The sequence below is a fragment of the Myotis nattereri genome (assembly GCF_964212035.1).
Source record: "Myotis nattereri genome assembly, chromosome: 1".
NCBI classification, from domain to species: domain Eukaryota; kingdom Metazoa; phylum Chordata; class Mammalia; order Chiroptera; family Vespertilionidae; genus Myotis; species Myotis nattereri.
The window spans coordinates 219,056,090-219,071,102 of NC_138075.1; the positions used below are offsets into that span (position 1 = coordinate 219,056,090).

The 15,013-nt window shown below is 43.4% G+C and overlaps 1 protein-coding gene across 3 annotated transcripts in view; it reads left to right on the plus strand.

Moving 5' to 3' along the window:
- Positions 1-666: 666 nt before the first annotated feature.
- The window catches only part of KCNIP4 (potassium voltage-gated channel interacting protein 4), a 954,817-nt gene continuing 940,470 nt past the window's right edge, over positions 667-15,013 (plus strand). For 2 of the 3 annotated variants that reach the window (XM_081083172.1, XM_081083173.1), the window contains exon 1: positions 1,153-1,316. In XM_081083172.1, coding sequence (XP_080939298.1) covers positions 1,256-1,316 — 61 coding nt within the window. In that variant the 5' untranslated portion in view covers positions 1,153-1,255. Of the gene's footprint in view, positions 1,317-15,013 lie in introns of all 3 variants that reach the window. The other variant, XM_081083176.1, reaches the window with a different exon arrangement.

Sequence of the window (15,013 nt, forward strand, 5' to 3'; positions counted from 1 at the left end):
TCAGCTGCTGAGGAGTGTGTGTGTGTGTGGGGGGGGGGGGGGGGGGTGGAGGGGGGGAGTGTTAGCACAGGAGAGTGGATGATTTTGCAAACACTTAGAAGTGGCTTCAAACCAAATAATGGCCAATCAACTAAGTGATTCTGAGTGGGAAGGGGTTTTATTTCGGTTTCCTGAGAACTGGTCAACCTGACCTTCTTTCTCAAAAGAGGCTTCATGCACTTAACTGTTGGCATTTTAATTTTGGTTTTCGCGAGTAGTAACCATGGCCACAAGTGGTTTATTGGTTTGTTCCAATCTTCCCAAACATCCCTGGCCTCGGTTTGCTTAAGAGGGGAAATGACACAGTGTGAGGAATGCCCATCGTGGCTGCCAGAGAGCCCTCAAAGGAAACCTTCCCTCTGGATGCTTGTCCTGCCACCTCCCCATCTCCTCCACCCCCTCTCTCCGAGGCGGCCTTCTGGCCTGGGCCTTGCCCTGCGCACCTGGACGTGAGGAGCCAGCGCTTCCCAACACCTAGCCAAGTGGCATGACTGGTTCTAGCTTCAGTTGGGAAAGTTTCCTGTCTAGGAGTTCCTGGCGCCCTGCCCGGTTCCAGAGAAGGGCATCTCCTTGCGCCTCCCTTCTGGTGTCCTCTGCACGCAGCCCAACTTTGTGCAGCCACATTTCAGACCAGTTGTTGGAATTTGAGTCCCCAAGGGCGTCCGTTGCTGAGGCTCAGGGCCAGGGACCTCCCCGCATCCAGAGCCAGGCGCTGTGCGCAGCAGGTAGAGGTCCTCGAGGCGCTGCTGGTGACCCGCTGGCAACTCTCAGAGGGGTTCCTGCTCGGCCCTAAGTCGCCTTCAGTCTTCTTTAGGGTCTGAATGCTCCGTCGCCAAAACCATCGCGCCAGCCCCTCATCCAGGTGCCTCGGTCGCAGGTGGCAGGGGTGGCGAGGGGAGGGGGCTCCTTGCTCTCGGGCTGTGGGAGCCGGTCATCCGCTTTCCACCTCGACCGCCCTCCGCCACCAGCCCCCGCCCGCGCGTCCCCGCCGCCCATCACCGCGCAGCGCCCACAACGCCCCCCGCCGGCCGCTGCCGCACCTGCAGCCCATTCTGCGCTCCCTGCCCGCCGCCGCCGCCGCCGCCGCCGCTCTAGCTCCAGCGCCACGGACGCCCCTGGGCTGCGCAGCGAGTGCGCTCCGGTGCCAGACCCGTCGGTAGACACCCCGGAACCGGGTGACCCTCGAGTCCCGCTCCTGCACCCAACGTCCCCAAAGATGAACGTGCGGAGGGTGGAGAGCATCTCTGCTCAGCTGGAGGAGGCGTGCTCCACAGGCGGTAGGATGCGCTGAGCATGCGAACGGGCGCCCCGCTTCCTCCCTCCTCCCCGGGCAGGCTGAGACCAGGACCCCTTCCCAGATGGGGACGCTTTGCGCCTTTGCTGCATGAGAGAGTGGCCTGGGCGGGACTGGGAAGGGGAGGCGGTCGCAGAGGGAGTGGGGGTGCGCAGGCGAGGGGCTGCACGCATGGTCCAGGTCCAGGAAGAAGAGATGTTTGAAGTGTGTGTGAAAGTCGCCGGTGGCGGAGTCCCCGGCCATCCTGTGCTTACTTTTGCCTTCTCTGAAAATCCCCGTGTTGTTTATGCATCTGGCAGGTGACTTCAGACCACACCATTCTGCCCCCTAACACCTGGGGGTAAATGCGCTGAAATAGGATCCATCCTCTCCTTCTGCCTCGGCTTGATGCCCCCAAACGTTTCATTAAAACTGTTTTCTGCCCCTGGTAATAGACAGGCGGATGCTTCCCGGGTCAGGTTCTTCAGAGGGAGCGCGTGTCTCCTTGGATTGCCAGATACAGTTTGGAGTGTTCAGGAAAAATGGTCCTCGGTGGCACCTGGAGATAACCAACACACAGCTCAGCCTTGGGGAGGTACTGGGCGCTCAGGTGCCAGGCGCTGGGCCTTCGGAGTCTCATGCACTCTGTGAAAGCAGGGACAGGACACTCTCTGAAGAGTTCAGGGAGATCCATAGTAACACAGGGGACCAGACTCCTAGTCCCCCAACGAAGTGCCTTGGGTTGAATCAGTTTGTTGTTAGGGGGCTCAGATGTGTGCAGTTTTTTAGAAGAGCCATAAATAGAGTGAAGGTGGCTGTAGGGGACATGAGAGTAACCAAGGGCTAGATGTTCCCCAGATTATGTAAGACAAGGGGGCCACACACATGGCTGCAGCTATAGTTTGGATTTACAGGATGAAAAACTTGGATGTGAGGGTTGCAAAGTTGCAAGGGAAGGGGTATTTCCACATTCTACTCGGATATTGTTCAGGGAAATGGAGTCACGTCAACAAATTTGCGTCTATCACTCTAATTCAGACATTGAGAAATGGACAGGTTACTTCCTCCCCGCCCCGCCCCCCCAATAGTTAAGGTCACTGTAACTGGGAGGGCACTATTCCTATTTGAGGGCCAACTTTTAAAGAGAAGAGTCTTGACCCTTGATCCTGGAAAAGAAATTTATGACCACCACCTTTAAAGCCCCCTATATGATGCATACTGTTGTTTAGTTCTGGTTTCATTCACGCCAATAGCCCCCACTCATTGTAAACCAATTATGTCCAGGATAGAGCTTATGAGGAATGCTCCTAATTCTTAAGGGATTGAATTTTTCCAGAATGGCATACGTGTAGAGGGCTGAGTAGTTGTTTAGTTCTCAGGGTCTCTGTCTTTGCAGTTCCTTTGATTAAGAATAGGGTAAGGAGCTAGCTGTCCTTTTAGGAGCTGCACGCATGTCCCAGACAAAGATTGGAAACTCAAATCAGATGAGGTTGCAGGAACATAAGTCTGGGTACAAGGGGTGGCTTGCGTTGTTCAGCTGCTTGGTGATAACAGCTCTTCAGAAGGGCCCAGCCCTCAGTTGGCCAGATGGAGAGTGAATCAGCATGTCCAGTCCATTCACAGGGCCACAGGTGGCCATATCCTCTAGTTGTTAGATAAAATGAGAAAAATAAAATCTCATGTGAGGAGCTTGACCCATTAAAAATATTTTTAGTACATATCTAGGATCAGTATGCATTCATTGTTCCCTCGGAGAATGGAAAGATGTTGATTTATATCTTGGCCAAGGTGAGACCCAAAGTGAAGAGTTTTCTGGCTTGAATTGATTTGACACCTTTTTCGTTAATTGTATTCACATGATTTTAGAATTCATTGTCATATTAGAAGAATAATGAAAAAAGTAGCTTGGAGTGTCTTATTATTATTATTGTTGTTGTTGTTGTTGTTTCTAGGTTAACGTTAGAGAATGATCCCCGAATACGTACTCTATATTATTTTCAACAAACATATACTTTAGTACTTTGGTTGTTTGTTCTTAGAGATAGGGTGGTCTTTACTAAGCCTGGATAATAAGAAAAGATGGAAGATGGCCATTTATAAAGGTTTGGACTCTATTTTCAGTTCTTGCTTTAAAACAATAACTCTTGATCTTTTGTTTGCTTTCAAATAAATGGAACATTTCCATAACTTCTATCATGACCAACATAGGTTTGCCTTGAATATCTCTCTCTTTGATGGCATTTTATAAAATGACTTCATTGGAATTTAAACAAAATTTAGCTGGAGGATCAGAATGAGAGGACTGTATGAAGATGAAACAGAAATTAGGAACTGGAGAAGTGGGTGTATGTATGTGTGTGTACACATGTCCATGTGGGTGCCTTGAACATATGTGTATTTTATGACCTGTCTCTAAAGCCAGAAATGCTATGAAAATGGTTTGTTGGTAGACAAAGGAGAAAACCACAAGAGAAGGAAAGTAAAGGGAGAAATGGAGGAAAGATGGGCACAGGGTTGAGTTGACTTGCTAAAATTTTATAATAATATAGCTTAAAAAAGTGCTCTCTTTCCAACAGGGAGTACATGTAATATGCTAACTGGTCAACACCACGTCCAAGTCACTGTAGTTGAAGCATTGTACGTGCCACAGGGTACAGAAGACGGACGCCCTGTAAATAAGCACATACAAGTAGCAAAGGCTTCTTACCAACTGCAGTGTTCAGTTTTCCCCGGCTCTCATCGGCTTCCAAATTAACCCCAAACCTGCCCAGAATGTATTTTCGTGACATTGCTTATTCCCATTATTTTGCTCCCCGGCAATAGAATCCAATATAAGACAGCTACCACTGGAGAGACAGAGGGAAATGATAATGCAACAGCATATTTGAAAGAGAACCAGAAATAAGGTCAGAGGAAAAAACCTACAGAATTAGTCATTGGTGTCCTTAATTTGTGCCATCTAACTTAGGGATGGCAGATGCCCTGTGATGTCATCTACAAGTAAGAGTGGGAGGGAGATATGTGTTTCAGTTGTTGTCAGAGGAGGTCATTGAAGGATGTGCCTGCTGGTTTGCCATCGCCCCCTCCCCTGTCCTTGGAACTGTGCGCTCCACCCAACAGTCCCACAGCCACAACCATTTTTAAGGGCACAGCCTTGAGAGAGCAATAGCCGTTGAGTCCATTTGGATGGTACACATGACTGAACCCAGGGAAGATTCTGGTGGGTGGGGTCAGAGGTCCACTTGTCTTGTGGCCACCCAAGACGAGCCTCCTAAGCAAGTCCTCTTGCATCTCAAACCTGCCACCTGCCAGTCTGGGTGGTCTGCCCTTTTCCTCAGTCTCTCCTTGTTCGCCTTGGATAGGGACCAGCTTCAGATTTCACCTGGGAAGCTCCTGTGTTGGGTAACCAACAATAGAGCAAAAGAGCCCTTCAATATTGAATTGTTTGATGGATGTCTCGTGGCCCCGGCTTATGTTTTGTGTTTATTAAGGATAAGGCAAACTGAAACTAGTAACTCCACAAGGGTAGTAGTGAAAAGTCTGTTTACTCTGAACCCAGGAAAAGTTTTTTATTGCACAAAGCATTACTCTCTTTTTGTCATTTAATGTGAGAAGGTACTAAACAAATGATAGGATGAGGTGTTAAAATTCAGCAATTCTCTCCTTGCTATAGTTTATTTGTTTGTTTGTTTGCTTTTTTTGGAGGGGGTTGCTAATGCAGAGTTTCAAAAAATAAAGCTATGAGTGGTTTTGAAATTAATGAGCCACACGATATTAAACATGTGTGCGAGATTTCAGCAGAATTGTGGACCAGAGAGTGGCTGAATCTTTTGAGGATATGTTTCTGGCCTTAAACTATATGGTCCCTCTTGCTCTTTTTTTTTTTTTTTTTTTTTTTTTGGTCCTTTTATTTGCTTTCCTTATCCCCACTGGTTTTCTGAAACATGTGGATAATATTGCTTTTCAATATTTCATAGCAGAGTATGCTTGCTTACTGACTAGCCTCCCTTCTTAGGGACTATTTCAAGCAGATTAAAGTGTGTGTGTTTTTGGAGGGGAGCTTGGAGCAGGAAGAGTGAGTGTTTAATTTGTTCAATGGGCCTTCACCATCCTTAACACTGTTTTAAGGTTATATAATTTCACCTGTCATTACAAGTTTATTCACCCCTGGGCCTTGATTCACCTACTTCTTTTTTTAAAAAAAAATGTTTTATTTGGTTAAATGCCCTGATGTTCTTTCCTCAATTCACATTGCCTGAACTCACGCAATGCTTCATGCTGTTAATCAACACTCCTTGGCAGACTGTGAACTCTGAGAGCAGAGCTGTTGTGCTTTGCTCACTACTGTATCCCTGGCATCTAGATCAAGTCTGACACGTAACATTTGCTCAACAACAAATATTGGTTGAATGAGTGAAATCTCCTCACTTGTATTCTGTGACTGGCTTATTCTGTTTCCTCCTATTCTTCTCAGGTCTCTTCTCCTGACCCTTCTTTCTTTCATGGTCCAGTTTGTGCAACTTTTTACCAAGTTCTGTCTTATTTTCCTTCTCTTTCTGAACTCCCTCTCTAATCAAGCTGTAGTTTTGATGCACGTTACCTTGATGCTGAGGTCTCTTGAGTCTGGAGCTCTGGCCCAGGCCTTTTCCAAAATACCAGATGGGCATTTCCATGCCCTATCGGTCAGACCCATCAGCAAGTTTTATCAGCGCCTCAGAGTCGGGCTGTCAGAAAAGGCATGCCGTCTCTCTTAAGAACACTTTATTGTCCAAATTGGGCTAATGGTGCCATTATTCTTGAGGCATGCAGTTAAAAATTAAAGCAAACTTGTTTCTTTCCCCATGGTACTTCCCACCTTCGTCATTTGTGCCCCTTCCATGTGGAATCAGTCACCACACCTTACAGATTCTCTTCTAGCTTTTATGTCTAGCTCCTCCTCCAGTTCCTATTGTATTACTCAAGGTTATATGCTTAGCACTTACCAGGCCATCCTGGTTATTTCCTATTTGCATGAAGTTCCACTCCCCACTCACAACCAAATAAATTTACTAAAACCTGGTTTGAGTCAGATTGATCTCCAGTGCAAACATTACTAATACCTTCCCATTACTTATAGAACTAAAAATACTATTTTCTTAGCTTGTAGTTAAGGCTCCCACAGTATAGCAAAAGTCCTCCATCCCACCCTTATCTTCCATGACTCTTCTAGGTCTGTACCTTTTCCTGCTAAACTGTTTCCAGTCCCCAGACATACCCTATGCTGTGCCTACTGCTTAGAATGAACATCCTGCCCCAAAGTTACCCACTGAACATAGATGAGTATTCAATATCGAACACACCCTTGAAGACTCATTTCAAGTGCATGGTCTTTTTCATGTAGCCTTACTGATTTCTCCCTGCCTCCTCCCCAAAGAATTATGCTCAGAATTTTCATAGGCCATTTTCCTTTTATTTTGACCTATACCTGAATGATAAGGCATAATAAGCTATGAATATTTGTCTCATTTGCATTTTTAAGTTGTAACTCCATGACAGCAAGTGCCATACATGAATTACTCATTTTTGTACCCCATCCTATTGACTGGAAAAATGCTTCACAAGATAGTAGGTGCTTAGAACATAGTTAATTGAATTTAAATAACTGCCCAGTGGTAGACCCACCCAAGACCCCAAATTACAATTCCTATTTGATGGTTTGTTAAATCATGTACCAGAAGTGACTTGCTTTTTTTGGTTCCCTTCTTTTCCATCCAGGTTAGTGAATAAAGTAATACGACACCAAGTGCTCCTCTGAACTGAGCATGCTATTGCATCTGTCATGCATGGCTATGAGAGTTTACAGTGTTTTTAGATAGAATTTGCAAGTGCCCAGTGTTTTCTGTGTATTTACAGCAATAGTCAGTCGTCTTTGGAATGAAACTATGATTCACCCTCATCCTTTCAGACCGATTACTTTCAGGATGCATAGTCCAAGGGATCTCCCCCAAGTGAGCGATTGCCACCTCTCCTGATTTTCCTCCAAGTAAAAGAGTGGGAAGATTAGTTGCGTACTCCTTCCGCATCACTAGTCTGAGTTCATGTTACAGAGAGTGGAGCTCCCTAACAGTTCTCAATCCAGAGCCTACATGGCCACACCACCTTGTCTCCTGTCATTAGTACATCTTCATCATTATCTTCACCTGATGGCAGATCCTTTCACTGTAGCCGTGGCTGTGGAAAGGAATGGAAACATTAAAAATCTAGGACATCACTCAATGTATACACATCCATTTCCTTAGGGGCATTTTCTTTCCTATCAGACTTCACAGACAGAGTTGTGACATGGGTGACAGGGGTGACATGAGATGAGGTTCAGCCCTATCACTGTCCCCACGGTGGCCCAGTCTCTTCACGATTGGCTGCTCTACGTGCATGCATTAGCACATAGCATTAGAAAGTCTCAAAAAGGAGAGACTCTCAATATTTAAACATTACAGTCTCCAGTCACTCTGACAATCTAAGGGATAATTTAAACAGGGATATAGATACACAATTTGCGATATTGAGCAGTTGACCTTAATGCCCAATCTTAGGGCTGATTTTCCCTCCTGAATGAACACGGCCGGAGTGGTTGAATGGCTCTCCCATTGGAAATGCGTTGTCAGTGTCAATACCCTGTGGATATATTACTGACCTTTTAGGAAGTTCCCTCCCCTACCTAGTCTACCCCACTTATTTAGGGAAAAATGAGTAGTCAACCCATTTCACAACAACAGTTTATAGCTTTTTGGTTACCTGAAATTTGGATTGGCTCAGGGAAATGCCCCCCTGTGTATTCAGGCAGCATCTGCTCATGAATAGTAAATAAAAAGCCTTTGCAGAATTCGAACTGACATTTTTTTTATAGGCCTTTAACTTTAAAAAGGTTTTGGAGGAAAAATAGACTTTCATCTCCAGATGTCAACACTTCTTAATATTTTGAAGGATCCTTTGAGTAAAACAGTTTATTTATGAAATGACATTATCTGCAGCCCAAATGGGAATCAAAATCAGATTGGACTGATATAGTAACTACTGCAGTGTAATGACTATGCTTGCTACCTTCTCCTCTCTCTATTCCCCTCTCTCTCTCTCTTTCTCTCTCTCTGTCCCTCCCACTCTCATCTTCATTATAATACCATCTGCACATTGTGTTTACAGATGCTAAGGTGTCCCCCAGAATGTCCCCAAATATGTTTATTGTTAAAGAGAAGACATGAATTCCAAATGTCTTCATGAATTTCATAATAAAATTGGGTGAAAATAGCTCATTTAACTATTAAAATAATCTGCATCTCAGAGTGGATATTCTGCCAGGGGAATTATTTGGGGTTGTAACTTTTGGTAATTTAATGATTTTCATTAGACTAGCATAAGAAAAAAACTTATAAAATGTTGGTATAGCCCCGTGGTCGGCAAACTGCGGTTCGCGAGCCACATGCGGCTCTTTGGCCCCTTGAGTGTGACTCTTCCTAAGCCTTAGGAGTACCCTAATTAAGATAATAACAATGTACCTACCTATATAGTTTAAGTTTAAAAAATTTGGCTCTCAAAAGAAATTTCAATCGTTGTACTGTTGATATTTGGCTCTGTTGACTAATGAGTTTGCCGACCACTGGTATAGCCCATACCTTTTAGCCATATTTCATGTATGGTAAGTGCTCCAGAGATGTGTTTAATAGATTTTCATATAATATTTTCATATTTTATACTATGGTGAGGTACCCTAAGGGTGGGAATGTACTCTTGTGGTCCAACCCATCCCATCATTGTGCAAAGTAATTGATGCTCAGGTCATCATCTTGTTGTGTCTGCAATGCATATGAGAAACAAACAAAGAAAGAAAGCAAGACCAAAAATACACACACAACCCAACAATATTATAGAAATGGCAAACAGACATTTCAAAAATAGATCTGTCAAACCCACTGTGAGAAAAAGTTTAATTTGGAGAGAAGTTTAATTTAGAGAAAATTTGTTTAATTTAGAAAGTTGAGGACATGGAGAATAGCCATTGAGCATTATGCTGATGTTTCTCTTTCTTCTATAAAATGTTCACCATGGTGTCCACTTGTAGGTGGAGGGATTCTGTAATGATAAGATTCACTTAGCAAATATTTCCAGAGAAACTACTTGGTGCTAGGTTGAGTGACATGTAGAGTTTGCCTCCAGAGCACTTACTGTTTATTCAATAGATAATTACTGAGGATGCACCAGATACAGTAAGTCTTCACTGAAGTCAATAGGTTTTTGTAAACTGTGATTTTAAGCAAAACAACATATAACAAAACCAATTTTACCATAGGCTAACTTATATAAACAAGAGTTAAATTTCTAAGGAATGTTTCTGGTCACAACTTCTTAATATGGACCCAAAACACATTTAATATTAGACATTGGTGTAAATGTGAGATATGTATATCCATTTAAGAAAGATTAATAAAAGCAAGTCAGATAAAGATTTTCCAACCTGCTGATTCCAATTGAGGGTCATGTGGGTGGAGTCTATCTGGCAATGCAGGGTGCAAGGCAGGAGCCCAGGGTGGAGATCATGGCCTTCCATCACAGGGCCAGTCACACACACCCACACTCACTCAGACTGGGACAGTTTAGACATGCCCATTCATCCCACATGCACATCTTCATGATGTGGGAGGAAACCGGAGGACCTGGAGAAAACCCAGGCAGACGTGGAGAGAACATACAAACTTCACAGACAGTGGCCCTGCTGGGGAATCCGTTCGTTTTTTCTTCTCACCGATGTTATTATAAAATAGCATTAAAGGAAATGACATTATTTGAGGGCTTGCTGTATTTATATAGAGGAGAGGAGAAAAGAAATAACTCAACATGTATATTATAAAACATTCGCTGTCATATAGAGGTAAGGATAAGGTGAGATGGATGTTGAAAGGCAAAATTACTTTCAGTGTCATTCTTATCCAAGCAGACACAATGATATTGAACTTGACCTTTCTTTGGGGTCTCTTGAAATTCTGTATTTGTTCTTCTTGCCTTCTCTCCATTTTTCCATCTGTAATATGTGTTTATATGTCACCCGCTTAGAGACATTGTGACATTATCTAAAGCCACTTTAAAGATATTTAAAACATATGATTCTAGCAGTCTATGAATACAGAAACGTTTTTCATAAAACAAATATGATTTTCAGTCTTGGAGAGTACAACATGAGGAACAATTTCTGTTTAAAGCTAGTCTTAAAGGAATTGAAAGTGCCCAGTTCTCTTAATGTCAGTTGGATCAATGTACCAGTAAAGGTAAAGGCATTTCCAATTAGTGTAGGGTTTGTAAAATGAAATCGAGTATTACTCGAATTTTTAATTTTAATTTTGTAGAATCAATCATTTATCCTGGGAATAGTATTATACCCGATCTAATATTGGGGCCACTTGTGAAAATTAGATTCACCTAAACCTTTCTCACATCTTTCCCAAGAATGCTTAAATCACGTCCCATGTCATCTGTTTTCCCAAACTCCTTTTAATTTGAGGCTGACTCTCTTCCTACTGAGAGGCACAGTATTACTGCAATCTGTTCCCCATTCCCTTTCCTCTCGTGGTCCGGTTTCATCAGTTTCCTGCTGAAGTTGTGACCTCGGAGGGAGCTGGCACAGGCCCTGAAACACAGGTGCATTAATGTGTAGGTTGAGGAGAGAAAGATCTTGGGCAGCGAGAATAAAACAATGAGAGTTCAGAACCAGACATTGAGAAACATGGGGAAAAGGAGGGTGGAAATTGTAAAATACAGCAGTATGCAGGGACATAGACTGAATCAATGTTCCCACCCTATGTTTATAGGATAAGCCAATTATTTGTTGGTGTCATTGTAAGATAGTTTTTAAAAAGGCAACACATCTAAGCTAAAGAAGCTGGAAGGTAATAAATACTGGTTATTCTGATATGATTTAAATACCAGATTGACAGCTAAGTCCTGTAAACCCTCCTAGTTAAGTTAAATTTGTGGATGTAGATTCCAAATGAAAGCTAGTTATTAAAAATACCTTCAGAATTATTGTTAATCTGTTAGGATAAATATTGATGATGCAAAATCTACAAAGATTACAGTGGGAAGATTGAACTGTGAAATAATGTGTTATATACATTGCAACTTAAAATAATTATGTTTATCCTTGGATTCCTGAATATGAGATTGTAGCTTTTCATAAATATCATTAGAATAGAATTTCGGATCTCAAGCAATGACAATTATACATTCAATTTTAATGTAACCTGTGTTCTGGTAGTTTTAGAAATAGTTTTGAGGACATTATTCAATAGTTATCTATTCAAATCACATTAATCAATTACCTATGATAGGAGAGATACTGCTAGCAATTATTTCAGAATATAAAAAGGCATGCTACTTGTTTAGGGTGTAGGAATTAAGGTTTTAAATCATATTTGACTTCTCCACCCCAGAATTGTACTTGACTTGAATTACATATTAATTAAGTGGAGCATGTTAGCTTACCAAAGACCCCTGCTAAATACCTTCATTGGATCCTGGCATATGAGTTCTTGATGGAAGAACTCAGTAGCTGCTGGTGGGAACTGGGTGTAAAACCGGGGAAACATGTGTCGGTGGGGGAAGAAATCAGAGGGGAGAATGGTATTGAGATTGATGCCTGGCCCATGGTGATCATGCATGTCAATTACTGGGGAATAAGAGTTTCAAGAGCCAGAGCTGGTTAACAGTGAATTGCTACAGAACATTAATGGTGGATGAAGAATGGAGCCTCAGGATCAGAAGCTGGAGTCAGAATTAGGGTTCAGATATTGTGTCTACTACTGTGTGACTAAGCCATGTGACCTCCCTGTAGCTTAGTTTCTTTATGAATGGCCTCTGCCTGTAGCATTCTTGCCCATTGGTTTGCTTCCCCCTTTATTCAGGTCTCTATTACAGCTGTACATCTCTGATGACTTTATCTAATATAAATCCCACTTGTGCCTCTGTCCCTTATCCTACTTTACTCTCCTTGATAGATTTCATATACTCCCTTGAACAAAAAATAATTATATATACTAGACTACTATAATATTTATGTATGTTAGAATACTATTCGTGTATATACTATGCATGATTCATGCACACATACCTTTTTTACTATTTATTTACTAACTATCCTCTTAAAATTTACTCATTGTGTGCTAAATAGTAAATCAAAGAAGAGGACTCATTTTCACAGATGACATTAATGATAATGTATGTAAAGTGCTCGATACCATGCCTAATAGATAGGGCCTGATAAATGTAAATTGTGGTGATTTCTATTATTTGGAGGGGGGAGGTGAGAAAAAGTACTTTAATCCTGAGGATGGGAAGTCAGGAGGGTGGTGAGGAGGGAGAGAGTTGTGAACAAGGGCATTTGCCCCTGGAAGGGGTAACTCTTGTCCTCTAACACTGAAGGGAAGAAGAGGCCACCCAAGGTAACCAACTGGGGATGCCCCTGTTGAGGAACTGGGCTGTGAGCCTCCAGTTGTATTTAGAGGGTTAGTGAGGCAGCATTTTAGTAGGTGGTGTGAAAGAATTTGTGGGGACAGCAGTGTGACTAGAGTAGATGGCTGCCTGAGAGGTATTGAGGCTGACAAACAAAACTGGGCAGAGGCTAAGGAATGTGGATTTGAATTTGAATGTGGGCAAGAATTTAAGATTTCTGAGACAGATGATGGCATAGTCACAGTGACCCATAGGAAGACTGCCTTGTCCTGCTGCAAAGGAAAGATGTGATGGGGGTGGGGGGTGGGGTTAGATGCAGAGGGTGGCTGAGAAGACACTGCACCTGTCTAGGTGGGCGTGGCCAGGCTAGAGGATGCCCATGGGGAAGAAAACAACTCAGGCACAGAGAGTGCATTGTGGATGGCCTTTGTACTGATTGGAGTGTGGAGCTAAGTGGGAGATCAAGGAGGAGCAGAGTCAGGTACATGCTATGAAACAGCCTCTGCCCTCAAACTTTGGTGACCAAGTGAAGGCCTTTGCTCCTGGTGACGGGAAGTTCTTATCCAGAATACAGAAGAAGGAAATCATACGTCTGGCTGCATGTGTGTAAGGTCAGAAAGATGGAATTCAACATTATATTTGGTGTACTTGAGGAGTACCTGGTAGGAGGGACACTAGATAGTTATTTATTGATAAATATTAGTAAATTGAGGCATAAAGGGGTTAAGGCACTTGCCCATTTTCCTGCCTGCACACGGTGGGGTGGGGAAGACTGAAGACGGCAGTCTGTAATCAACCAAAGGACTTACATGCACATATCCATAGCCCGGGGACATAGAAAATAGGGTGGTAAAGGCCTGGGGTGGGGTGTGGGGGCAGGCTGGAGGGGATCAATGAGGGGTTAAGGGGGACTTATGTAATACTTTCTTTTAAAAATATATATATTTTTATTGATTCCAGAGAGGAAGGGAGAGGGAGAGAGAGATAGAAACATCAACGATGAGAGAGAACCATTGATCGGCTGCCTCCTGCACGCCCTCAACTGGGGATCGAGCCCGCAACCTGGGTATATGTCCTTGACTGGAATCGAACCTGGGGCCCTTCAGTCCACAGTCCAATGCTCTATCCACTGAGCCAAACCAGCTAGGGCTGTAATACTTTCAACAATAAAGAATAATAATAATAATAAAAAAGAGTGGCATTCTGGGCAGGCCTGATCTTGTTCTGGGAGGGTGGGGCTCAGCTCAGCAGAGAGAGTGCTGATGCCCACTTTGGTGGTTAGTGGGTTAAAGGGCAAAGGACCTGGATATCTGCATCACATCCAAAGTAAATGAATAGCCAAAGCCAGTGCTCAGTCACTTGGATCCTGCATGGGAGAAAGAGCATTGATACCCAGCCTTGTGGGTTGGGAGAAGAGCCATTAATACTTGAGGGTTTAGAATAACAAGGAAGTAACCTGCAACGCCTCCCTGAGCCTGAGTTGAAGGGCTGATGGGGTGGTTAATGTGGGGAAGAGTGTATGGGCAGATGGGGCATTGAAAGGGTGTTGCACGGGGCGCTTTTGAAGGATGTTGTCACATGCACATACATGATTTTCATTCAGAGAGGATTCCACTTTCATAGCTGCCCACCTTCCCCTCCCCCACTGCTTCATCCTGCATTCGTTTCTCCAACCCATCCTATAGACATTGGGCACAGACAATCTTGTTGAAACTAACTAACTGAAAATGTATAGCTTTATTGCAAGCCAAGAACTCCAGCCATGCTCCATCCTGCCAGAATAAGTCATGAACTCTGTTAATACTGTTTCGTAATTAAAACAGTTTTAATTAATTGTTTGGTATCTGCCAACCTGGAGTAAAGAGACTGTGCACACTGCCAGGACCTAAAGGGGCAATCAAATATGTGTTGACCAATGGAGAATGAAGTGCTTTTAAATGACCTGATAATAAAGCAATCGGATATTGTCATAACTATTAGGTAAGCCTCATAATTCTGCCACCATGAAATGCAATGAGCAAGCACTTAGGGAGCTCAAAGAAATGTTCTCTCTCACTCTCTGGGTCTCAGGACACATTTCAACTTAACTTTGCTCCAATCAATTCATTTATTTAGCACATTTTATAAATCAAACATTGGTGCATGGGGGATGCAAGTATCTCCTCCTCTGTCCTCACAGATGGCTAGCAAGGAAGAAATACCTTCCACAGTGCAATAGCAGCATGC